We start from the raw sequence: 26,161 nt of genomic DNA on the forward strand, positions 1-26,161 counted from the left end.
ACAGGAAAGATTGGAGGAAAAATATACGAGGCCAGCCCAGACTGTGGCGAAGGAGAGGTGAGGATTACAAGGATGACTGCGGGTAAGTTATTCGTTCAAATCCCAGTTTCTCTTGAAGCTCTGCTGCCCACAGAGTAGCACGGGGGCAATGAGTTCAGGCAGCAAAACTACAAGTCAGTTTGCTGATTGAGTGCCCCGAAACCAGAAACTAGCTTTGAACCCTGCAGGAACTCTAGTAGTTTTGAGATAATGGTCAGTTAAACACTACTCCTTTTTTTTGTTGTTGTTGTTCTCGAGAAAGAAGCTGCACAGAATTTTTGCCTCTAGCTGTTAGCAGTTGTTGTTGTTCTGAAGTTTGCACTTTAGGAGCCAACGAATGAAAAGAGCTGAAGGGGAAAACGTATAGGGACATCTGTCACATTCGACAGTGTAATGCACACTTGACTTTTGAAGGCTGGTGTTTGTTACTGAGACTTCAGACATTTATCCACAAATTTAAGCTGTTGCTTAAAATAACTAGTGACTTCAGGAGCAAGCCAGACAAGGTGACGTCCTTGTGGCCAGCGTGTGTCAACATTGAGAAGTCTAAAACACCACACATGGTTAAGAGAATAAATTTTGCCATTCAGACTGGCACTTGTGGTAGGTATTGTTATAAAGGAAAAATATAAATACACATGGTAAAAATACAGTAAACCAAAAAGACATTAAAAAAATATATCTAATTGAAGTGAAGTCTCTTATCCCTTGCTTATTTAAGATTCTAATGGCTGTGTGTATTAGCATCTGGAATTTCAATAAAAGTATTAAAAAATTAAACACGGGTATGTTTAAAATGTTAGCCTGTACAAGAAGCATTGCAGCAAAAGGATCAGCATATGCAGCCAGATTGTCCTTGAACTGTCAAGTTGGCCTTCAACTTAAATAGCAACCTAGCCTGCTTGGCTGCTGAATTGTTTCTGATAGTTACATTTTGTTTCAGGTATGCTGATACAAAAGCAGAAAATACTTGCTAAATTAATTTCTTTCTTTCAGAGATATTTTTACAAGAGAATAGGAAGGTATGTGGCACACAGGTCAAGATGAAATGGAAAATAAGACTATGTAAAAGATGGCCACCAAACCTACCACCACTCTCCAAACTAAAAAACCCTTTGCTTTTTGGAGTCCTTTTCATTCACCAGTGCCTCTTCTACAACACACATCTCCTTTTTGCACGTCTGAAAAGTGAACCAGCTGAGCTTGACGCCAGAGCTAGAAAAGTGGCTCTGAACAATTCAAATGACTAATGGGAGTCCTTTTTCAATATCTCTTTGGGTGGGGATTGCTATATTCATGACTAAATTTTTTAAATTTGTTTTGTATTATTGTGGATTTGTTGTACGAAGAAAATAGCCAATTGCAAAAACTGTCCTTGCACTTTTGGTTTTGTTGTACTATGTACCCAACAAAAATTTCATGAGATATCTTATTTGCCCTGTTGCAATATAGATTGTTGTGCAGTTGGCACAGGACTTGGGAACATTAGAAGAATCTTGTGAATCCCAGGAATGTCAGAGCTTAAAAAATTAACATTATTTCTGAACAGAAAGAGTGGGTGATCAGCGTGCAAGTAATTTGGCAATGGCACTGTTTCAGGGAGCTCTGGAATATGAAGAGGGAAGGTTGGATGGGTTGTAATGTCAGTACCCACTTACTTTTCCTACACTTACATTCCATGGCTTGCTGCAAAGGGCAGGATGGAAGCAGCCCGAACAATAAATTACTGTATTATAATCTATGAACCCCCCTAACCACCCTTCCCACAAAAAAAAAAAAAAAAAAAAAAAAGAAGGAATTGCCTTTTTGTGTGTGTGTGTGTAGTAAAGACAACCTGAATCAGGAAAATGGCTTGAAATTAAATAATTACTTTTTAAAAGGCTTGTTGCACTGCCCAACTCTGTTATATGGTTGCATATTCGCTTCTGTTTGATTGAAAGAATACTAACATGACAGTTTTGGTAAGTTAAAGATAAAGATGTTGTATTTTTACCTGATTGGAGTCAAATCTTAATTCTAAGGTTCTTGACACCTTTAAAGGTTCAGAGAGATGCATTTAAAAGCCATATTTTCATGAGAGACTAATGCAAATGTAGTTTTGGGGAATATTTTTTCAAGAGGTGGGTTTTTTCTCAGATTTTATGGGGTGGGGGTGGTTTTTTTTTTAAACTTTATTTAGTATGGTGAAAGGTATAGATAATAAATTCTGAGAATTTTCTCAGAAATCTTTAAAGTATTTTCCCATCTTGCTTTGCAGTCTATTTTGAGCCTTTTCAAGTTATTCAGGATTATATTTCTTGTCTTCCAGGATGAGAGTCTATTTCAAGATAAACAAGCAAAACAATTAACATAACTGTAAGCCATGCAATGGGACTTCTGCAGCATTACCATTATGTGGATTTTCTTGCCTGATTCCACTTATTATCTATTAGAATTGCATAGCTGTATTTTTACAAGTTTTTTTTAATGCTTTCGTGAGACTGTCTTGTGAATGAAAGCTAGAGAGCATTCAAATGGAGGGTTCCAGGACGATTGGTTTTTTCCAAGCTTACTGTTTATGTTGTTAATTTTATTAAATAGGGACATTGATTTTTGCAGGAGGAGTGTTTGAATCTTTCCCACATAGAATTCTGGGAGCTTTTTAGCACTGCAGAAAAAGGCTTTCTGTCTGAATAAACAGTAGAAATTGCTGTTGGTTTCTAGCTTCTGAAATGAGAGGAATGAATATCATAAAGTCTTCACACATCCTAATGGGGTAAAAAACATGTCAAAGTATTCCTCGGGGGTGAGCATCTGTGTATTGGGGTAATGAAATTTCTTGAGAAACTTCAGATTAACAGAAACATAGATGCCTCTAATAAAACATATTGTGGAAATTATGAAACTAGTAGTGACAAATCTGTGTCTGAACATCTCAGGAATTTTATTTGCACTGGTTTCAACATACTGGTGATAGTGAAAACCTGTTCTTTCTCCTGTTTTCCTCCCAACTTGCTCCCTTGGCCTCGTGTGTCTTTGAAAACAGCATCTGATCTATCGAGACAGCAGTGTATTATTTAAATCAGGATCTATCACTTCAGAGTTTAGCTAAACCTTTGAAATACACACTTAGAAGAAATACTCGGTACTGAAGAGGTTTATTGTTATCCTGATAAGAACTTCTCACAAAGACTGATGGATGCATGTGTTGTAGTTAGGCAATCTATTTCTGTCATGACCGCTAGCACGCCAGGCGTGCTCAAGCCCTGTTCCCCTAAATTTTCATGTGTGGCCACAAAACCACGGAAAGCAAATCGTGATCAGTCTCCCCTGTCCTTTGAAGTGTCACTGGCTATGGTCTTTCTTTTTCTGCACGGCAGGAGGAGTGCCAGAACTACATTCGAGTGCTTCTTGTTGGAGGCAACCATCTCTTTACCTGCGGGACCAACGCGTTCACTCCCATCTGCACCAATCGGACGGTAGGCGTCAAATGCTGCGTCCCCCCAGCTCCAGCCTCTGTCGTGGGCCAGCAGGCCAAACGGCAGAGCGTGCCGTGGCTGGGCCCTGGCCTTGTGCCTCTTGCTCTTGGAGCTGATGCGTCAAAGGCTGGTTCGGCCAGTGGCAGGCCGCAGAGCAGCGGTAGCCGATGACCTCTTTTGGCAGCCTCTTCCTCAGCTGTGGAAGAGGGCAGCACAGCGACGAGCAGCTCTGTTCCTGCCACGTGCCGGTTTTCGTGAGCCTGAGGTATTTCTAAGGCTTCTGGCGGTCTGTCAGGTTTGATTGGCATCAGTTGGTTTAGTTATAAAATGTATTCGGGTAACTGCTTACGGTGTACGTGGACTTCTGGGAAAGATGAGAGTACCTGGACTAGTGATTTCTGACTGGCGAGAATGAGAAGTCTTGGTTGGAAAAAATCTGTCGTTTTGTTTCTGAAAAAAAAAAAACAAAACAAAACACAGTTGTAATTTATGTGTATGAAAGATAGAGAGTCCATTAAGGATCAATAATGGTCATAAAAATCAAAATGTCGCTGTTTAGACTAAGCTGGATATTTATTTCGGGAAGGGAGAGGCGTTTAAATACGAAGAATAGCTGTACCACCAGAAAACTCCTTGGCACATTTATTATGTTTAAACCTATTGTACCTTTATTTTCAAATAACATATTAACATCATACTGTGCTTTATGGCTGAAAGTATTAGGGCTACTAAATCAGGAAGATAGTTCTGCTGAAATGAAAAGCTCCTTTTTCTAATCTAATTTTTCATGTGAGATTCTTTCCTAGAACACACCAATGAAACAAAAGGATATTTTTTTTTTTTTTTTTTTCCCTGACCGTTTGCTACAGTAATACCTTAGTTGATTCTGGCAATCAGATCTGTTTTTCAGAATAACAATCTGTGTGGAGATGATGCATTTTTGAGTCACTTCTAACATAAAACCTTTTAGGCATGGTGGCTAATGATGAGCTCGCATGTTCTACATACCGCAGTGGCAGAAGTGAGATCAGAGGACATTACAGTAAAACTTGCTACATGAGACAGTTTCAGATTGATGTAAAGATTAGCTCATTACTGTTGTACAGTACCAAAGCAGATAACTGGTGTTTATCATAGAATTTTGCTCAGTGTGAAGCATCTTGTCTGAAATTATAATTTTCATTTGAATAATTTTCCTCATTTTAATCCCTTTTCCTCTCTCTTTTACAGTTAAGTAACTTGACAGAGATACACGACCAGATCAGTGGCATGGCTCGTTGTCCTTACAGTCCTCAGCACAACTCCACTGCTCTTCTCACTTCCAGTGGGGAGTTATATGCTGCTACGGCCATGGATTTTCCAGGAAGGGATCCCGCTATTTACCGCAGTCTGGGGAACCTTCCTCCTCTCCGCACTGCCCAGTACAACTCCAAGTGGCTGAATGGTGAGTGCTGATGGACCGTGAGACTCATCTTTTTTTAACCCTTGTCCTCCGTATTCAGTCTTGAAATTCCACGCTGAGAACTGGAATGCTTTTAGAGTACTGTTTGTCTAATTTCAAAATAGTTTTGCACGATACATTTTTTAATTTTATAAGTATTATGGTATTTAATCAATATAGTTGCGGTTTGTAGATGTGCGCTTCTATATTTAATTCATATTTGCAGGCATAAGGATGAGCTGTTCTGTGTCTCAGGTGTCTTTACCTGACAAAGCTGAGTCAGCCAAGAGCAGTAGCTTGCCCTGAGCATTCTTTTCTTGGGTCCTTCAAAAACTTAAGGCAGAAAATAAACAGTTAGAATGGACTGAATTCTCCTGGCTTTCCCTGCAATTCCAAGCCTTGACAAGCAGAAAAAGTTGTGCTTTCAGGCTTCTTAGGTGGCAGGCTGACATTTTTGACACTCATTATAGCCAAAGGGTAGGGACTAGTCTGCAGAACATATAAAATCTTGTTGTAGCAATGAATCCTGTCACGGATGTTAAACACCTGATGAGGATTTCCAGCTGGAAAAAGCTGTAAACAGATAGGTATTCCTGAGATGTAACAAGGCCAGTTGCCATTTTATGTATTAGAAAAGAGAAGCAGATTATTTTAAAATTAAAATTATTTTTTTAACATAAAATGTGAAATTGTAAGTAGTGTAATTTGCCCATGCTTGTCCTGGTAGAAAAAGAAAATGATTTTCATAACTCATGCTACATGACACAACAGTCTCTATTCCCACTGTGCATTTCATGTTATGACAGAATCATTCTCATCTTTGAAATTAAGTACAACTACAAACCCTTCTAGCTTCAGAATGTTAGGTCAGCTGCAAGTGACAGACTTTATTTTGAATATATTTGTTTTCAGAAGATCTGAATGCCGAATTGTATGTATTTGCTTGGTGTATTTTCCTTGTACAAGGAAGCCATTGGAGGTAGCTTGGAGAAATTTCTGGCCTTCTCTGAAGGTCATCCAATTTTAGAATATTCATTAGCAAAACAAAACCAAACTGCATGGAGCATAACAGAACTATAGCAGTGCAAAATAAATGTGAGAGGAAAAACTAACTCATTGTATAGATAACCCTGTTAGGCACCTTTTTTCCACACAGCAGCGGTATTGGAACTAATTGCTGTGCCACACCTGGGTGCTTCTGTCAAAGGGAAAAAATTCTTCACACTGAGTTTTCAGTTTAACTGGATATGTTTTATGCCAAAGGGCACACTAAAATTCTGCCCCAGACTCCTCTAATTAACCAAATTCACTGTATTTGCATTTTATCTATTTAAAGCTTCAGTTGCACCTATACATTCTCTGTTAGAGCTCATTCTTCTGCCTCAAAACTGTTTAGAATTGACGGGAAAGTATAGCTTTTATCTTTGGAGAGGAAGAACAAGATAAGTTTTGTAATTGGAGCCAGTTCAAGCAAATCCAATAAAAGGCTGGAAGCAGCCCAGTTACCTACGTGAAAGGGAGGAGAAATGTCTTCTAGGGTAGCTAAGGGTTGGGGCTTCATCTGCTTGAGTTGGGGATTCATCTGCTTTTATGTCAGTTTGCCTGCTCATATGTGACTGAGCGCCAAGAAACTGCATTAGTTTTTCGTGCTCGGATGGAAGTGAAGATTTTGCTGCTTTCAGTGAGAAAGTAACACAGATAATCCTGAAGGAAAAATAAGGCATCAGCTGGAATGGAAGCTTCCTACTCAGTATCTGTTCCGCGGCAGTAGCTGACAGTTACTGTAATTCAGCCTTCTTTTAGGCATGCACGTGCATGCACGTGTGTCTGTAAATGTTTTCAGTTTGAAGTAAGTTCTTTTACATCCATGTTTCCCTTAGAGGCACAATGTTTTTTTTCTCACTTAGATTTTTTACTTTGAAAATCACGTTGGACTGATTCAAACTATCTCTGGGGATGACGGCAATATTCTAAACCACAGCTCATTGTCTTGCTCCATGTGTTATTGCTACACAATAAAGACATTGATTTTAATGGCTCTCACACTTCCCGGTGTACTCGAGGGGTTTCCATGCCGTCAGTCGGGCCAAAGGGACGTGCCCACGTGCTTAGGCAGTCTGATGTCAGCATCCGCTGTAACTTCAGTGAAGAACCTCGACGTGGGAAGCTCCGAATCTTCATCATGGAAGAAACCTTGTTCCTAACCTTAATTTTCAGGTGGTCTGTAGTCACAGGGGCCATGACATGCGGTGTGGGAAGGGAAACGGAGCTGATGTGTCATGTGATTGGGGTGAGATCCTATATTACCATACTGTGATTTCAGCTTCTGGAATCACAGATACCACAAATAAAATAAATTTTAAGTTGATGGCCTGTCAGAGCTTCCCCATTCATTCTGGTTCAGCCATAGTCCTGAATTTATTGCCAGATCCTGCCTTCTACTAGGCGTATGGCAGCAATCCACATTAGCTGGGTAGGTAAGCTAGCAGTTATTTTCAGTGTATGTTACTGAGCAGCATTCTGATCAGGTATTTAACCTTAGCAGAGTATGGAGAAGTCAGTGAACTTTCACTTCTGTATTATAATTTTCTTGATGCACTCAACACAAAATTATCTGGGGTGATAAAGAGTTAGGATAGCTTGGTTAAAAATATGAATTATTCAGGATACGTGTAAAAGTAAGCTACAAGAATATACTGTGAGAGTATAACTGAAAGGAAAAAGGAAAGTTCAGTGGCCCCGTGGTATGCAAAGGACAAAGATATTGAGCAAGCACTGATCCAAAAAGGTAGTTGGACAACACAGCAACTGCCAGCACAGAAATTCTGTTGTTGACTGGAGCTAGTTATCGTGGAGCCATCGTAGAGGGTCTCTGAACATGATCGTTGTTTACCCTCCAGACAACCTGCTGACAATATTTGAGATTTGACTCCCCTGAATTTTGTCTGGTTTGACAGTTTTTAATGGCAGACTGAACAGTTGGCCAGATATTGCAGGTATCTGCCCATGTCCTGAAAATTTGTCCTGTTTTGGAAAATTTTAGAGTTTAATCAGTCATGTCTTCTTGAGTGGTGGAGGAAGAGAAGCATTTGGAGGCAGTTATCAAGCTTGGTCTCTTTTAACATTAAGAATAGTAATCTATTCATCTCTTGATTACCTCTGAATACAGTTTCCAGTTACAATATTTTAAACTCAGAACTTCCCTCCTCTTCTACAAAAAGGAATTACTGGTCTGCTTACGGAGCCTATTTCTGTCTTCCTTCTGTCCTCCTATAGACAACATGAAATGCAGCTGGCCCAAATGCAGTGAGCAGGCTTTTCACCGCAGTCATGACCATGCAGAGATTCTGCTCATCTCCACGAGGAGATGCTGTTGAAGGAACAGACTACCCTAGTGCTCTGACCTGAGCATTCACCATAGCTCAGCAGTTCTACAGGTTAGGTCTCTCACAAAGAATTTATCAGCTGACAGTAAAGAGACATACCCCATGTTATCCTCTTCTTTCCTGCCAACCCTGTCAGTACTCTGCCACTCTGCCACTTTTCTCAATCAAGAGGAACACGGTCACCCAGATGAGTTAACAACAGTTGCAAAACAGCACTCTTCCCATCAGGCAGCCCAGCTGGCTGCAGGTTTGTAAACTGGAAAATGTGAAACAGATCCCAGCTCTCCCTCTCATGATGTCATGTTTTTTGGCTTTCTCTTTTCTCACGTAGAGAAAAAAATAATGCTTGAAGTTACTCAAGTGAATATATATATATATATATATATATATATAATCTGTATGCACAAACAAATGAAGAAGGTAGAAAGGCTGCTTACCAGTATCTTATTCTTTAAAATGTGTTATTCTGCTACCTACTCTCTTTCCTTTTTCTTTCTGAATCTGTGTTCAAGTACTCCTGTACTTGAGAGAAAGGATTTGAGGTAATACAGCACACATTGAGGATTATGTCTAAAGCAGATGGCTCTTCCATTGATTTCTCCTGCAATCAGCAAGACTTTGAGCTTCACCCAACTGCTCAGGTCAGTAAAGGGCAGGATGTTGCTAGAACATTTTACAATTACCTTTGTAGTATTTCATAAAAAGAATAGTCTGCCTTAGCAGTCTGCTTTGGACATTTTTAACCGATAGCAAATAAATAAAATATTTCATTAAAAAAACCCTACACCTTGATTTACAGCTGGCATGGTGTTTATTTGAGTCTCTTTAAGCTCTCAGTGTAACATAGAGTTTGCATCATATCCAGAGGTGACTGTTATAGTGTGCTTCTAATTAGACTTTTCTTTAGAGTTGATCTGCAAAGCGCATCAGGGGCAGGATTCATCATCATTTACTCCAGAGGACAGAGGTAAATGGAATAGTTATATTTGTACTTCACAAGCCGCAGTGGGTCCAGCTTGGCAAGGAAAAGGCTCTACTGCTTAGGCTTAGAAACTTTTTCTGTAGGTGAACATTTACGGTTAGTAAAGGTATTTCTCCTTTCGATTCACCTCCTCAAAACAGGAAATGTTTGATCTGATGCCTCAATGTGAAGGTTTGTGTCTGTTTGTTTCACTTAGCCAATAAAAGGACAAAACAGATTAAAGAAAAAACTGAAATCCCAATCAATTCCTTTCTGCTTCATTACATGGAGAAACACTGGGACATTTGGTTTCATTATTTGCCAGATGCCTTTGCTTATATTACTTGGATATCCAACTGTCTTGAAATACACTGGAGCTGTTTTCTTTATCCTAGACATACAATGGTAGATGCTATTGGAACATGTTAAATAAAGAAAAACCTTGTTCTAAATGTGAAGCCACTTCATCAGTAGGCAGACCATAGATGATTAAAATGTAATCTTATATCAGATGTAGACCCAAAACAGAAAAAAAAATAAATAAAATTCTGCACAGATTAGAAGCCTTTCCAGCTGAAAAGAGTATGGAAATGTTTGGATTGTTCTGCTCGGCTGCTAGACATAATATTATCACTTTTTCCTCTTGCTACCCTAAGCATTTGGTTATTAGATACTCTTAAAATTGTTCTTCTGAGACCACTTTCTTAAAAACATTTTACTTAATAAAATGCTTGTTAATCTAGAGTAGGTACTTTCATTCTTCCCAAGAAACAGTAAAAGTAAGAGTCTTACAAATGTGGTTTGGTTAGCAGGGCTTAATATAGCTCTGAGTCCATTTCTATTATTGTTTGTTAGTAGACTTTTATTATAACTCTTGCTGCTAGTAGAATATGTGGAAAGAAATTATGACCTAAGAACAAAAATTAATCGTTTCACTTTTGCTTTTAAGGATTAATGGAAATGGCTATAATGATTCAGGGTTATCCTTTCGTTTTTCTGTTTTTTAATGAAAAGCCTTGTAATTACCCAGCGCAAGCTTTTCTCATTATGTAATATTTTATGTAACTCAAAACCAGGGTGCTCTTGAGATGTGCAATTTGGTCTTTAGCTTTCAGATAAGACACCTGACCAAAAATATGCAAAGCACATGCTACTAGTTGTTGCATATTTTGGAATAAGATAAATGATTACTTCCCTTTGTTTGCACCACCCATAAGGTTGGTTCTGTTCTATTGTGTATACCATCTTTTTTGCCAGTACCCTAAAATGGGAGGGAAATGCCTGCTGGTTTCGAAACCCCTCCTTAGGCTTGTTCACTGGAGCTGCTACTAGGGGAAAAACTTAAGCAGTTGTGTTGTGATTTTGCTTTCAAAGCTGTACATCTTCTCCCAGAGGTCACTGACAGAGTAGGAGAGTGGTAAGTTGATACAAGATGGAGGTGCTTCCCCTGACTTCCTTTCTCCTCACCAGATTAAGTTATTACAGAACACCTTCATCGCATTTCCTTACCCATCAGAAATAGAATCAGAATCATTTAGGTTGGAAAGGACCTTTGAGATCATCAACCATAAACCTCACACTGCCAAGTCCACCACTAACCATGTCCCTAAGCACCACATCTACACGTCTCTTAAATACCTCCAGGCATGGTGACTCAACCACTTCCCTGTGCACTCTGTTCCAATGCCTGACAAACCTTTTGGTGAATAAATTTTTCCTAATATTCAAACTAAACCTCCCCTGGCGCAGCTTGAGGCCATTTCTTCTTTTCCTATCGCTTGTTACTAGGGAGAAGAGATCGACACCCACCTCGCTGCAACCACCTGAAAGTAGAGGATGATATGGTTTCTTCTCACCCTCCTCTTCTCCAGGCTAAACAACCTCAGTTCTCAGCCACTCCTCATAAGATTCGTGCTCTAGACCCTTCACCAACTTCCTTACTCTTCTTTGTACACACTCCAGCACCTCAGTGTCTTTATTGTAGTGAGGAGCCCAAAACTGAACACAGGATTTGAGGTGCAGCTTCACCACCAATGCTGAGTGCAGAGGGACAATCACTTCCTCAGTCCTGCTGGCCACAGTTTCTGACACGAGCCAGGATGCTGTTGGCCTTCTTGGCACACTGCTGGCTCCTATTCAGCTGGCTGTTCACAAACACCCCCAGGTCCTCTCCTGCCAGGCAGCTTTCCAGCTGCTCTGCCCCAAGCCTGTCGCGTTGCGTGGGGTGGTTGTGACCCAAGTGCAGGACACAGATGGCAGAGACAGACAGCACTTCCCAGGATGGTGTTGTTTTTTTTTTTTTTTTTTTTTTTTTTTCTTCTTATCTACCTTACGTAAAACATCAAGGTCCACCTTCCATTTACGAAAACACCAGGAGGCTACTAAGGACAGAGCCTGTTCTTTTATATCTCATCTAGCCTGTTCGTGTCAGGTGCCAATTGGAGAGGCTGAACAAGGAAGGTAGAAAGGCACCCCTGCAAGCAGATCTTCTCTGCCCACCTGTGGAGAGTCATGACGGGAACATCAGCCTCATTAATGTTGCAGAAGACTATAATACACAGAGAGCCAGAGAGAAAGAAAGAACTGAAATACATCTCAACTAGGGGAAGATAGAAAAAGGGATGAATTTTGGGGAACTTGAACACACGAAAAACAGCATTCACCAAAGAAGGGAGGAGAACAGAAATATTGGAGGCAGAGATAGAATTTCAGTAGCAGACATATCGAGCCTTTAGGTGAAAGGGAAAGGGTGTGATTATGAAAGTGAACTCTGGTTTCCTTTCTGTTATGAAAAAAGAAAAGAGGACCAGGTCTGCAGGGAAAGCCCTTTGATTGTCTCCTTCCCTGCAAAACTAGATCAGAGGAAAAAAATAAATGGCAGTCCAAATGTTTGGAGAGAGAGGGGTAAGCCATCATAATTGGATTTTCTTTCCATACTATACCTGCTAGTAGGCAAAATCTGCTTAAAGCAAGCTGGCTTTTTTTGTTCGTGTCTATGTGGAATCCTGGATTCAGAGTTTTAAGTAACCATCCAAACTTTTGCATCTTTTGTTAGAACCCTCTAGCCCAAACCTCCAGAGGTTCTGAGTGAATTAGGGTAGTCCTCTGTATTTTTGATCCTTGCCACTCCCCCAAGATACTGCTGTGCTAGGTGTCTTATCTGGTGAATATAGGTGATGCAAAATCCCCTGAACTCTGGATGGGACTCTCAAGGACTTGGGTAGGTATTAATCAGGATAGAGAATGGTTTCTGTCACTAAGTTTGCCACTGGCAAATTTTCATCAGAAAAATGATATCATAAATTGCAGAATATTATGCCACGTAAGAACACTTTACCTTGAAAGTGAAGATGTATTTGAAATAAACAACAGGCAATAAACCAGGGAATTTTGTAATATTGTATTTGAAAACTATTTCTCAAGAAATAAATAATTGCTTTTCAGAATTTATTAGAGTATATCAGTAAAATGTAATGTCTAATGAGTGCATCCACTTTTATGATTATACTGAATTGTATTATAAAACCTATCAGCAAAATAAGAGAAGACCGAAGAAAAAATGTCTGGCATACATAGTTTTAGTGTATTCTGAAGTCTTTGTTCTTCCATACCCATAAAATCTTCAATTTAGCAAAAGAAAAAAAAAATGTAAAAGAAATCGTGGAGAGCTGAAGTACTGCAGAAGAAATACTATTCAAAATAGACTGGTAGCCAGCTATGCTATGACAGACTGTCATTTTAAGCATGTGTCCTAGATAATTATGAAATATCAGAGGAAAAATAGCTATTAATAAGCAATGATTTCTGCCAGTTTTATACCAGGACTTAACATTTTACAGTTCAGCTCCTAAGGATGGATATAACTATGATGACTACAAGTAATATATTACTTTTAAAATGTTTAACGCTGTAGGAAAGTTTTACTCTATGATTAAAATTTGTCCTTAAAAATTCATGAGTGGTGATGCCTTGGTCAACCTAATGCAAGATCTATACTGTTTTTCAACAGCTGCAGAGGACTACGCTAAATGAATATACTTAATGAATATACTGGGATGACAAAATGCAAATAGGAAATGGACTTCATTAATTATGTCAGTAAGGTGAATGAAAATAAAATAGTCTGGTACATTTGGAGCTTAAATTGTTTCCAGTATTTTAAGCTTCCCTTTTGGAGAGCATTTCGCACTGGAGGTTGAACCTCATTCAAAAAAACTCAAAGGCATCTCCATAGAATTTAATGCCATTAAATATTTGGCTGAACGCAAATATTTGGAAGAAATGGGTCTTTAGAGGCCAATGGTGTGAGGGTGAGATTCATCGATCTAGTGAGGTCAACGAACAAGCTCCAGGCAGATGTTGTTTGGCATTAGACGAGTATCTAGACTTCTAAGATTTTGAATATATTATACATGCATATATCTATGTGTGTGTCTTATTTTGTGCGTATGTATATAATCTGATCTGTATCTAGATCTGAAAAGATTCTAATTTTAGCTTTCTTTTCACATTCTTGGGGCTAATTTAACTTTTGACTGTGTGTCTGAATGCATCGCCCGTGAGTTACTTTTCACAGGGACAGTCAGTGGTAATCAAGCTCTTTCTTGCTCAGAGGAGGCTTCGGACTTTACAGTCCTTAAGGTTAATTGCTGTTACCTCCAGAAAGAAAGACAGATCATTCCCTGTCATTTGGCTCACTCTGGAAGCAGTAGCATCCAATAACCAGTAGGTAAATGAAGTCGTATTAGTGTACTTCAGAGGATGTGGAGTTTTAGAAAGTAAAGAGCACAAGCCAACCTTCTTGCTCCAAAGCTCAGGAAGTGAGAAGAGTCTGGGCCTGACTCAGATGCTCTCCGAGCTCTCTCAGGCTCCTGTTTCCCATTGCTCTTCCCAGAGGAAGTTTTTGCACAGTTCCTCTCATCCTTTTACCCACCCAGACTACATCTACACCACTAAATAAAAAAGGGCCAGGAAATCAGCTTACACAGGACACCCTTGGTCATCCATGTTGCTTAGTTGTTGGCTCCCTTCCCGGCCCTGTTTTGGACAACTCGAGCTACTGCTTTGCCAGGGAAAACCTGAGTGTGACTCGGGGAGGAGTTTGCTTTACACGCCGTTAGCAAGAGGCGGTGCGGGGGGAGCTGCACCAGTTGGATCCTCCTGCCCTCCCGAGCGCCCATCCCGTTCCCAGTAAGCGCTTCGCTCCCCAGAACTCCATCGGCCCGTGCGGCCTGGCAGAGCCGCAGCCAGGCCCGGCACGAGCCGTTGGCGCTGCCGGACGTGCAGCTGCTCTGGCAGTGAGTGGGGACTTGGGCTCTTTGGCCTCCGAGTTGCCTGGGCAGGTGGGAAGGGAGAATAATCCCAAGGGAAGCATTGTCTCTTCCTAGTAAGTGCCTTCTCATTAAGGACAGAGACCATGCTCCCCAGAAAATATAGGTTGGTCCCAACCTTTAGAAAAACCAATTAGATAATTAGAATACTGTGGCCAGCTCGGGGGCCCCCAACAGCAGAAGGACCCGGAGCTGCTCGAGCGGGGCCAGAGGAGGCCACGGAGATGCTGGGGGGGTTGGAGCAGCTCCCCTGGGGGGCCGGGCTGAGAGAGTTGGGGGGGTTCAGCCTGGAGAAGAGAAGGCTCCGGGGGGACCTTCGAGCGGCCTCCCAGGGCTTAAAGGGGGGGCAGGAGAGGTGGGGGGGGACTCTGGGTCAGGGGGTGTGGGGGTAGGATGAGGGGTCACAGTTTTAAACTGAAAGAGGGCAGATTTAGATGAGATGTAAGGGATAAATTCTGTACTGTGAGGACGGTGAGGCACTGGAGCCCCTTGCCCAGAGCAGCTGTGGCTGCCCCCTCCCTGGAAGGGGTCAAGGCCAGGTTGGACGGGGCTGGGAGCCCCCTGGGCTGGGGGAAGGGGGCCCTGCCCGGGGCAGGGGGGGTGGCACTGGGGGGGCTTTAAGGTCCCTGCCAACCCAAACCATTCTGTGATTCTATGATATGACGATGATTATTTCAGACTGAAACACTATCTTGAATTCATACAGTTCAGTTATCTTTTTTGCAATAACTTGGAAGAATCTGTGGGGAAACTTCCTTGCAGGACAGTCATGCTGCTTTATGAAGGAAGTGGTAGAGATTCCCAGGCTTTGTGCTGAGTAAACAAACTTCAGAAATGACACACTAGAGAGTGTTTGTGCAGAGGCAGCACTAACCCTCCACCTAGTGCTTTCAGTGCACGGGCTTGTCTATCTGTGTAGCACTGCTCCATGTTGTATGCAGGAGATCTTTGTCATGTCACACTGACAAACTCATTTTCTTGCTTTCCTGTTTCCATCGGCTCCATTTAATTTGGGAAAGTCTGGTCAGCCTGATACATGCATAAATTGAATATTTAAAAACCTACAGAGGTGATATACAATACTCATGGTACTATTAGATGTTGACAGTTTCACATTGTTTCATATGAGCTGTATCCTGCCCCATACCAGAATCCTTGCACTTGTGGTGATTCACAAACGGGATGCATTTACCCTTCCAGAACCATTTGCAAATTCAGCAGGAAACAAGAGAATCGCTTCATTTGCTGCATTAAAAACTTCTACAGGAAGGCCGCCATGTCAACAAATAGCAGTTCACAGCACAATATTTGGAAACATATGAACTAATTTTTCCTAGACAGGAGTCTCTTTTTTCCTTTGAAGCTTTGAAGTGATTCAGTTCACTTTTCCCAAAGAGAAAATGAAATAAATAAAGTCTGACATGATAATCCTTCCATATCCACAGAATTCCCTGAGGTAGCTTTGAGATTATTACATTTCATGCAAATGAAAACAGTTTTCACAAGTTTCAATGGCAGGTCACATTTTCATCAGTTCATAATCAGTAAAGTATATGCATAGGTGTTTGCAGAGGTATATATTGTTTCTCAGTTTTGAATCCATGAAATATAAGTATTAGTTTTTATTCATACATGTATTATGATTTTCAGTGCAACTTTAAAATATTGTCTCTTGAAAGATTGACATGGATTTTTAAAGAACCCTAAAAACATTCTGAATGCATTCCATTTTTTTTATTCTTATAATTGGTGAAGATTTTATTTGTAACTCATTATTCTACATACTTTGAGTGCTTCTAGTAGTGTTTTTGACTCTGCAGTGAGATCCTATTATGCCAACGTAGAGACCTTTTTCTTTCAGTAGGCCTCCAGTGAGAAGCAGCATCATCAGGCCTCATTGCAAGGCAGGGCCTCTGTGTTTAATGGTTGTACAGAATGTTTTTGTGGGCGAATCAAATGGATGTTGAGTGTTTGCACAGTAATTGGAATATTTTCAATTCAGTTGAGATATTTTTGAAATAATTTCAAAGAGTAAGCAGGGTCATAGGCTACAAAAAGTCAAATGCATTATTGGAAAATGTTACTTTTTTTGTGCTGTTTCAGGTGGATTGTTTTTCTTAATGTCTCCTTTAGTGGATATTGCTTTATGTAAGACCTAACCTTAGCATGGTGGACAGGCAGCTGAAGTTACACACAGAGTAGTGGATGCTTTTCCTTTCATCCACAGACAGTAGTTCCTTCCATGAGTATAAGAACAACCTGAAAGGATATTGTGTAGAGTGAGGGAAGAAAGTACATTACAGATGGAGTTAAATAATGGCCAGATATGGTAGGAATATAAATTGAAGTTAGATAATGAGGGACAGTAGGCTCTATTTTTTTAGTCATCCTGGTATTCCTAAAAAGATTTTATTTCCAGTATGCTTTAGTTAAATAAATACAAGTTTGTTCTATAAAGCTGAAAACATTGGTGTGTATAGAGAATGAATGAAACCTAATTGGGCTTTATAATAAGAAAAAACTTTGCATACAAGCATGTCTGGATACATGTTTAATATTTGATGCCTGCCAAAACTGTCTAACCTGTCTAGAATGAGATAGCATACAATTTTGTGATTTTTAGCCACGTATTTTTGTCATCTTAGCATTAATACTTGTAATTAAATCTTATATATTGTTCTACCCTGTTACCTATTCAGTAAACATGCACATTTTTAGAGAAAAAAAGATTAACAGAGTTAAAAAAAGATTTTTTTTCAGCTTTTTCCAGTTTGTTTCCTGTATAAATATGTAACAGCATTACATGTTATAGCTAAAGAATGAGAGCTGGTGAGCAACTAAGAATTACTTCTACAAATCTATAAACTCTAATAATGAAATTGAAAGGTTTTCAAAGCCTTTGAAGCAAAATTCCTATCGTAACGGAAGTTTGAGATGTGGAATGAAGATATGAGGTTCTAATAGGGCAAATATTACTAATAGCTTATCTCTGTATATTGTCAATCCAGTTTTACCTTTATTGCGATCACAAGCCCTATCAAACTACTTTATTTTGCCTTTTTTTTTTTTTTTAAAAAAAAAAAAAAAAGACACAAATGCACTGGCACTATGTAACTTATGAGAGCTCAGGATACCAGCAAGTTCCCCTCAAAAGCGTTTGGTTACTATCTCCCAGCCAAACGGCTGTGCAGTTCTGGCTGTGGGGGGAATGGTGTGTGTTCCAGACTAATCTCAAGGAAGTGGTTGATGGAACAATCAGCGAACGTTACAGGAGGGAGTGAGAGCTCCGTCACGTCTGCTCAGCCTCAAATGTCGCAGGCGGCTGATGGCCGCTGCTGCCAAAAAACCTGCCCTGGGGACCCTCCGTACAGCAGGAGGAGAGGGGAGCAGCACACGAGGCCGCATAAGTTGGGAGGTGGGATGTTTTTTGAGAAGAATTGGAAGGCAGGGTTTAGGCTGCTGTGTGGAAATGCCAGCACGCTTGCCTTTCTAGTTCCCCTCACAAGTTTTGACGGGTTTGACATGTTCCTGCAAAATGCTTAGATTCAATTACAGCAGCTTTTTTTCAATGCAGTAGTGCTGTCAAGAAATGTTCACCTATTAAATTTCTTTGGAGTGTTTCCTCACAATAGATGTTTTTAAAACAGTTTTGTTTGTTTATTTGTTTTCCCATTTTAGAATAACATTTGGGAATGAAAACAAAAATTTTGCTTTTTTTCTCAGGGGTAGCAGTGTTCTGTAATTGTTCCTTACACAAGGGGGGCTCTTCTCCACAAATCTGTGTATCAAATTTGTCTTCCCTTTAGGAACTCATCAGGTTGCCAATTTCTCTTAAGGTCATGGACTCTCCTCAGTTTCAGTAATCCTCATGGGAAATGGACTACATGTTTATTGTCTTTGGTATCCACTGTTCCCCCTTTTTTTTTTCTTTTAAGAAATTTTGCCATCTGTTGTTTTCTAGACTTTTTTTCAGTATATTCTCTAATTTCTCCTGCATCATCATCAGTTTCTTTGATCAGTTTTTAATAATTCTTTTAAAGAAAAAAGAAAACAACCACCTGTAATAACTATCACAGCTTTTATGAGAGATGGGGCTGAAATGCGGTTATCTTACCATCAGATGTTCTTGTGTTGAGGTCACTTCTGTTTCATTACAGCCTCTGAGCACATTCTTAGCCACGCTCAGTTACCCCCCGTTATTCTGCTGATCTGGGGTAAATGGCATGGTGGCAAAGTAGAAAGAGCGAGCACAAGAGAGAGAGCAATTACATTGTAAGAATACACCATGCCCATATGCGGGGAATTAAAGCCCGGTGACGCTTTTGAGGGTAGAATACAGTGAGGTGGGCCAGGGCTGCCCAGCACAGGCACGTGCATTGGACACCCAGGGCAGAGCCTGTTTAGCCACGTTCATTTAGCTCATAATCCTGGCTGGACATGAGCTGGCCTCCTCAGATGTCATGGGGCCAATTCCCTGCAAGGATAATAAAAGGGGTGATTTTCTCAATCTAATGTTCGAAGATAAATCCTTCCATGTCAGTATGAGTGCATCTATCAGGAGAAGGCAATAAACACCCTTTTCTTCTGTTATTTTCAGAGCCAAATTTTGTGTCGTCTTATGACATTGGAAACTTTACCTACTTCTTCTTCCGGGAGAATGCGGTGGAACACGACTGTGGGAAAACAGTCTTCTCTCGTGCTGCTCGGGTGTGCAAAAATGATATTGGTGGCAAGTTTGTGCTGGAGGACACCTGGACTACCTTCATGAAAGCTCGGCTGAACTGCTCTCGCCCTGGAGAAATTCCATTTTACTATAATGAACTGCAGAGCACTTTCTTCCTGCCAGAATTGGACTTGATCTATGGGATTTTTACCACTAACGTGTAAGTAAATTCCATAATATATTTAATTTTTTTGCTATTTGTGATAGTAAAAACTAAAGATTCTGAGCTGCTCTCTTCTGCATGTGCCAAGTAAACATCATAATTTCAAACTACTGTTTTGCCCAATCCACTGTCCTCTTGTGAACAAGTGTCAGTTCCAAATGCTTCCCACATGAATTGTTGAAGGTGTATGAAAGAAGAATTCTCAGTATGACCTTACAGCAGGGAGCCGGTTGTGTTTAAGACTATTCAGTCATAGTTTCCATACATTCTTATAAAGACATTATTTTTTTATTTTGCACACCATTGTAATACATTAATGCATTATGTATTTATTAAATATTTCATAATTGTAATGTGACACGATAATGAATTTGAGGTGGTGTAATTTGACCATGTCAGGAAGAGCTCACCTTACCCAAAAAGCACAAGGGGCTCTCTTCTGTAGTTTAAATTAATCCTAACGTATACTCATCTGAGTTTGAGGGTCAAATCAAGAATTTGATCTGATTTTAACTGAACCTGTTATATCAACAAAGTAAAATTTAAAAACGTACAGATTTATTTTAACCAAAAAAAAAAAAAAAAAAAAGGAAGTTCTGGGTTTCTCCCACACCAGCTACTTAGCAAGGCTGACAAAAGTTTTCAATCCAATGTCTGTGCCTAAACCAGCACATCACGTATCAGTATCTTGAGATACCATCTTCTGGCTGATCACATCTGCTTTGTTAATTACTTGAAGGATTGGAGAGTTATTGCCCTTTTCATTTATTTTTCAGCAAATGGACTTCTTAATGATGTTACTTAGGTTATTGTCTGTATTTCTTTTGCAGGAACAGCATAGCAGCCTCAGCAGTTTGCGTTTTCAACCTGAGTGCCATAACTCAGGCCTTTAATGGACCCTTCAAATACCAGGAAAACTCTCGTTCTGCTTGGCTTCCATATCCCAATCCTAACCCTAATTTTCAGGTACGGATACATGGGAGAAATACAATAGTTAACATGAGGTTTTTTCCAAAGTGCTGTATGGTTCATAGTTAATAAGTCCAGTTTTGTAGTATGTTATAACCTAAGACCTCAAAAAAATCATACACACCCCCAACCACCCACCCCCAACTCAAAAAAAAGGCTTAAGAGGTTCCCTTATTTCAACATAGTTAATTTTATCCTTCCACAAAATAATTTGGGTTGAAAAGCAGATATGCTTTGAAGGGTAGGACAAAAAAGGAATCTACAATCTTCTGTCAAAATTAAACACTACAGTTATCTGTCCAGTTAACACTAATTCCTAGCTGAAGGATGATCAAATTGCTATTCTCTTTTACGTTGTATTTGTAATATTAGAACATGAAAAGGGAACATTGTCTGACAGAAAAAAGAAAGGGGGGGGGGGGGGGGGGGGGGCTATAAATGAGGCTTGGTCAGGATTTTGTATGTTTTCCTGTGCAAGGTGGTCCATACTTCCTGAAGATTCTGATTAAAAGAATTTGTGATGTGGTGTGCCCCTCACTTGAACTTGTCAGCCTCAGAAAGTATAATAAACTGCAGTTGGCTGACAGCATAAAACTAATCTGTCCAAGGTGGGTCATTTGGTGGAACTTTCTACAAAAAGAAAAGGGTATTTCAGGTAAGCACATATACATTGTTTTCTGCTGATTAGTCACCACTGCTACTAGGACAATTTTAGTGAGATTCTGGCAAGGGAAATGGAAAGGAAAACAGTATTAATTTAGTGATTAACAAGAACAGCTTTTCACCAAGATACTTAGGCGTGTTCACCTTTATCCACCTTTCACCTTCCCTTAATCTCAATGCAATTTTATGAGTTCAGTGCTGCTCCTGTCTTCTTGTAAGAGTCATGAGATCTTTGCAAGCATGAAACAGAACCTCCCATTGCGGGGATTGTAGGTAGTCCAAGTTACTTCTTGATTTATGCAAATGAAGGAAAATAAGGCACAGAATTTTCTTAGAGTTAAAGGCCAGAGCCTCAGTACCTTTCCTAAATACTTTGTTTGGCATTAGCCCCAAGTGCCAAGATGCATTTGCGTAAGCCATATTGCAAAAGAGAGCTATATTTGTGTACAGCTTTTTACATATTGTAGAAATATTTATATTGTCAAAATAGTGATGGTAAGAAGGTATAAATGATGCTAATTTTTTGAAAAAGAAAGCCTGAAGAAAGGCTTGAATGTAAAAATCTTGTCTTCTTTCTGAGTAGGTGAGCAAGTCCAATAAAAGTTATTAACCTCTCCCTACAAACCTTGTCTTAATGTGTTGATAATTATCATGAGAGCAGTCCATACAGAATGGTACACACAAACAAAGATGACAGTCTGATGGATGTGTAAAAACTGTGTAAGTCTCTACTGTACTGTCGGTGCTTATCTCTAAATTCTAGTCAAGACTGAGGTGTTAAAGAAATTTCTTGCTTGGATCATCTGATTGATTTTAATATGGCTGGTACTTAATTCAATTTACAAGCACAGTGGTAACAGTTGTATCATATCTCTTTGAGCAACAGCTTTGCAGGTCTGTGCTAGTCTTAAAAGCTGTAACATAGCCTTTTACAACACAGTATTGAAGCCAATTAACATTAACTGATCTCTAGGTATCATTAACAATGTCGAACTTCTGGTTCTTTGCAGGTGCTATCTTTTGTTCTGTTGACTTTTTGGTTAGCTTTCTGGCTCCATGACTGCAGCAGTGATGTATACCAGGAACTAGTCTAATGTTTGGATCTAGGTGTAATCATTTTTTATGACCTGATGGAGCTTTAGAGTACACGCTTCATATAGATGGGATATATTCATTGTCTGAGTGACTGGTTTCCTTCCCAGAAAGAAGTTTTCTTTTGTAGAGTCCTTATGATAAAATATCAGAAGTTCTGTTTGTGTAGTCTCAAAAGTACGTTTATCCTCAGAGTATTCACCTACTCAGCAATAACAGACAGAAGTATGTGAGATGAAGGAGGGCTGCTGCTTTGTAGTGATAGTTACATCAGACATTGTATTTCCAAGACTCGATTATATTAATTAAATATTTTCCAGATTAGGATACTACTGGAGTCTCAGTTTTGAGGAACACTGGTTTTCTCCAGAGATTGTTGCTTCTGTCTTTACACAGGACAATTTCCATCATCAGACCAAGGACCATATGTATTTCAGTGTACCCGGAGCATTCCAGCTGGCATCTTTCCTGCTTGATAGATTCAGAGAAATTCTTCTTTGGCATGGTTTAGTTTTTTCACTAGCATGACATGCAGGTGCTCACAGAGCAAGTAATTGTTTCCTGCCAGTTGCTTAACTATCTTTCCTCATCATATGATCTCTCATTATGAAACTATTTGTTTGAGGCTTTCTTAACATTTGTGGATTTGGAATGATCACTTAATTTCAAACTGAAAACATGGCAATAGCAAAAAAAAAGTAACTAGTAGGGTTTTGCGCACTGTATTATTTTGTTCATGCTGTAATTCATAGTATAATTTATGACATAATAGAATAGAACAAAAAAGTATGACTTAAGTATGCCTTTCACATCACCAACATATTTGACAAATGTTGTGAAGTACTGCTTTACTTTTCTGATGAAATTATATATGAGTAAACTTGTGGATGTTTACATATTCACAAGAGCTAAGCAGCTTGCTCTTTTGTGTCCTCAGTTAGTTGAAGACTTAAACACAAAGATGCTAAAATTAACTGCCACTTATTTTGCTTTGTTTATTTGTAGTTGAAATTTGTGCTGTGCATGCAATTAGTGAAAGCTTTCCTGTAAGGAAAAAGTACAGTTTTCAAATATAAAGTACAATCGATTCCAAAGCAAAAATGTCTTTGCCGTGAATAACACTTTATAGTTAGAGCTTCGCACTATCCATTCTCGGCTAGTAAACGCAGGGTCGGAAATAGCCACTGGAACTGTGTGTAATGCTTTCACCTGGGGTTCCTGTCAGACCTGGGCTGGGGTAGGACATGGGATTTCCTTTGAAAATTTGTTGTCTTTATCACTGTGTGTAAATTATAGAGAAAATTAGCGAGAAAACTCTGTGGTTTGTTGGATGGTAATCCTTCTCCTTCCTGCCCTGTGAACATAGGATATAGCAGAACAGGAGTGTGGCCCACTCGTGGTGGTCAGTCTGGTACCCTTCCATACTGCTGAGCGTTAGGGAGCCTCCGTAGTACTGCCTCAGGAAAGCAGAGCTCCTTCGGTCACTGAGTAGGCAGTCTGGTCAGCACCAAGAGGACACCTGAAAGTGGAAGGAATTCCACAGTGTACCTACAAGATATACTCGTGTTCTTTTTTTTTTTTTTTTTTTTTTTTTTTTGTGCTGTAAATCAGAGAGTAGACCTATTGCTATCGTTGATGCATATAGTAATGTTATTTTTCTGTGTTTACAGTGTGGCACCATGGACCAGGGTTTGTATGTGAATCTGACTGAGAGAAACCTTCAGGATGCTCAAAAATTCTTCTTAATGCATGAGGTTGTTCAACCAGTTATTCCCATTCCTTACTTCATGGAAGACAACAGCCGATTTTCCCATGTGGTTGTGGATGTCGTGCAGGGCAAGGACATGCTTTTCCATATCATCTATCTTGCCACAGGTATGAGCTCTGCATTGCTGTGATAACTGCAAAAGTTTATGAGGTCTGTGAGTTCTAATGTTCTGCAACTCAGTTAGGAAATATATATACTGCACCTTGAACAACAGCTTTTCCCCTTTGACAGCATTAACTCTACCTTCTGCCTTTTCTGAGTAGATGAATTCAGCAGTTTGCAGTGTCTCTGTTTATATTATATTGTGAACTCAAATTTTAGTGTCTGTTTCCTATTCTCCTTTGAAGGTAGGAAGCCTACATGCTCTTAAGGGAGCGAACAGTTGGAAATTCTACAAAGAGGACTTCATAAGTTTCTCTGTCTTTTATTCTTTTTATGTAGTTCAGGGTACAGTGTGGCCCAGGATAAGATGGTTTAGGATCCTCTGAGGTAGAAGTAACTTTACAGACAGTAAATACAATTACTTCTGTTGCTGTTTCTAACTTTTTTTTGCTCACAAATATTTTACCTTTCCTTTCAATCTAAGTCATTCATTAGGCAGTTTTTTACACCCTGCCTTATCATTTTCCCATTTATGTGTGAGTTTATCAATGAAAGAAAAATAATCCTCCACCTCAAATTGCCTTGGTTAGAAATACTCCTTTGTTGGCTCAAAATTGCAAGCCTCTTAAAAATAGAGAGGGTGTGAGAGAACAGTTTCTGCAGAACAAGGATGTCCCAAGCTGAGACTGAAGTGCAAGGTCAGAATAACGGAATAACGTGTTTAGAGCTTCATGGTGTAAAACTTAGGGTAGTCCTACGCACATCATTAGGGGATAGCTCATCAAAGCAATGGTTTCTTAATGTGCATCGTTTGTCTCACATTGAGTAGGCACCAAACGTGATAAATTTAGGGAAAGAATCTGTTGACCAACAAGAGGAAAAGAAACCCTAATCGTGTTATTTGATCTTGCAATCAATGAAATAAATTTCAAAATTGTAATTGATACAGTAGAAACTGGATCGATCCTTTTAATTAGTAAAATTATGATTTACTAATGAAAATGGTATACTCAATAACTTATCATTTATAAAGAGCCCAAGAAAAATACGTATCGTGATTCGATATATAATTTAATTTTCCCTTGAAATAATGATACCATTTTTTCAGAGAAGATTGTTTCTTTTGAGTCTAAAGAAAATTTATAGTAATTTGACGCATTCAGGTGAGACTATTTCTTTGCATATTATCCTAGTAGCTTTCTCATTGTGCTCCTTGAAAGATAGTCAGTAATATAAAAGCTTTTAATAGGTCAAAACAGTGCTTGGATTTGACCAATTCGCATCAAAACAGTCCACTGTTCAGTAAATCAACATTTTAAGTGAAATCATGCCAATACTAAATGGTGTTTGTATTGTAGAAGTCTCCTGACAGAAACTGAATTACAGAAACATGTCCTGAATTGGTTTTATATGAAGTAACTATCACTGCATTGTGGGATACTTACATTATAATGGCAGCACCAAGAATGATGTCATTTGTCATAATTCTGATTGTATTCAGTTTTTAGGTTTCCTTACTGTGTTAACATTTTATATTTGATTCAGTAAGTGAGGATCTAAAACTTTCATTCTTCTCTGTACCTCTGGTTTTGGTCGTTCATGGAAGTAGGATTCTACCTTAGCTGGATCTTTAGTCAGACTCCAGCACATGCTTTCATGTATTTGGACAGTGTATGTTTTTATAAGTGTGAGATACCCTATGATTAAAAAAAACCAGGTAACATTATTGTGTTCTTTAAGTTTTCTTGAAATAGCCAATTCTATTTCACTGAATCACAGTGGATTTTGTGGATTCTGCCATTCCTTATCCTCCCCCCACCCCAGTTGACTGTAGATAATAAATTTTATTTTCCAAGAAATATTAATATTCACTTTTCAGAAAAAAATACCTTTTGGTAGATTTTGAAATTACCATTTGTTTATATTCAAATACCATATATACAATACGTAAGGGTAGTTTAAAAATCCCACAATATACCAAATTACATAGTGTCATTTACTTAACATCTTACGACTTGAGAAGAAAGGCAGTATTTTACCTTCTTTGGGGTGCAAGTTATAATTTT

The 26,161-nt window shown here is 39.3% G+C and overlaps 1 protein-coding gene across 7 annotated transcripts in view; it reads left to right on the forward strand.

Moving 5' to 3' along the window:
• SEMA5A (semaphorin 5A) overlaps window positions 1–26,161 on the forward strand; it is a 498,071-nt gene that overhangs the window by 349,444 nt on the left and 122,466 nt on the right. For all 7 annotated transcript variants that reach the window (XM_042806859.1, XM_042806857.1, XM_042806861.1 and 4 more), the window contains 5 exons: window positions 3,399–3,497; window positions 4,728–4,941; window positions 19,213–19,498; window positions 20,332–20,467; window positions 23,896–24,100. In XM_042806859.1, the coding sequence (XP_042662793.1) occupies window positions 3,399–3,497; window positions 4,728–4,941; window positions 19,213–19,498; window positions 20,332–20,467; window positions 23,896–24,100 (940 nt within the window). The remainder of the gene's footprint in view (window positions 1–3,398; window positions 3,498–4,727; window positions 4,942–19,212; window positions 19,499–20,331; window positions 20,468–23,895; window positions 24,101–26,161) is intronic.

This window comes from Tyto alba, unplaced genomic scaffold (genome assembly GCF_018691265.1).
Source record: "Tyto alba isolate M040663 unplaced genomic scaffold, T.alba_DEE_v4.0 Super-Scaffold_48, whole genome shotgun sequence".
NCBI lineage: Eukaryota > Metazoa > Chordata > Aves > Strigiformes > Tytonidae > Tyto > Tyto alba.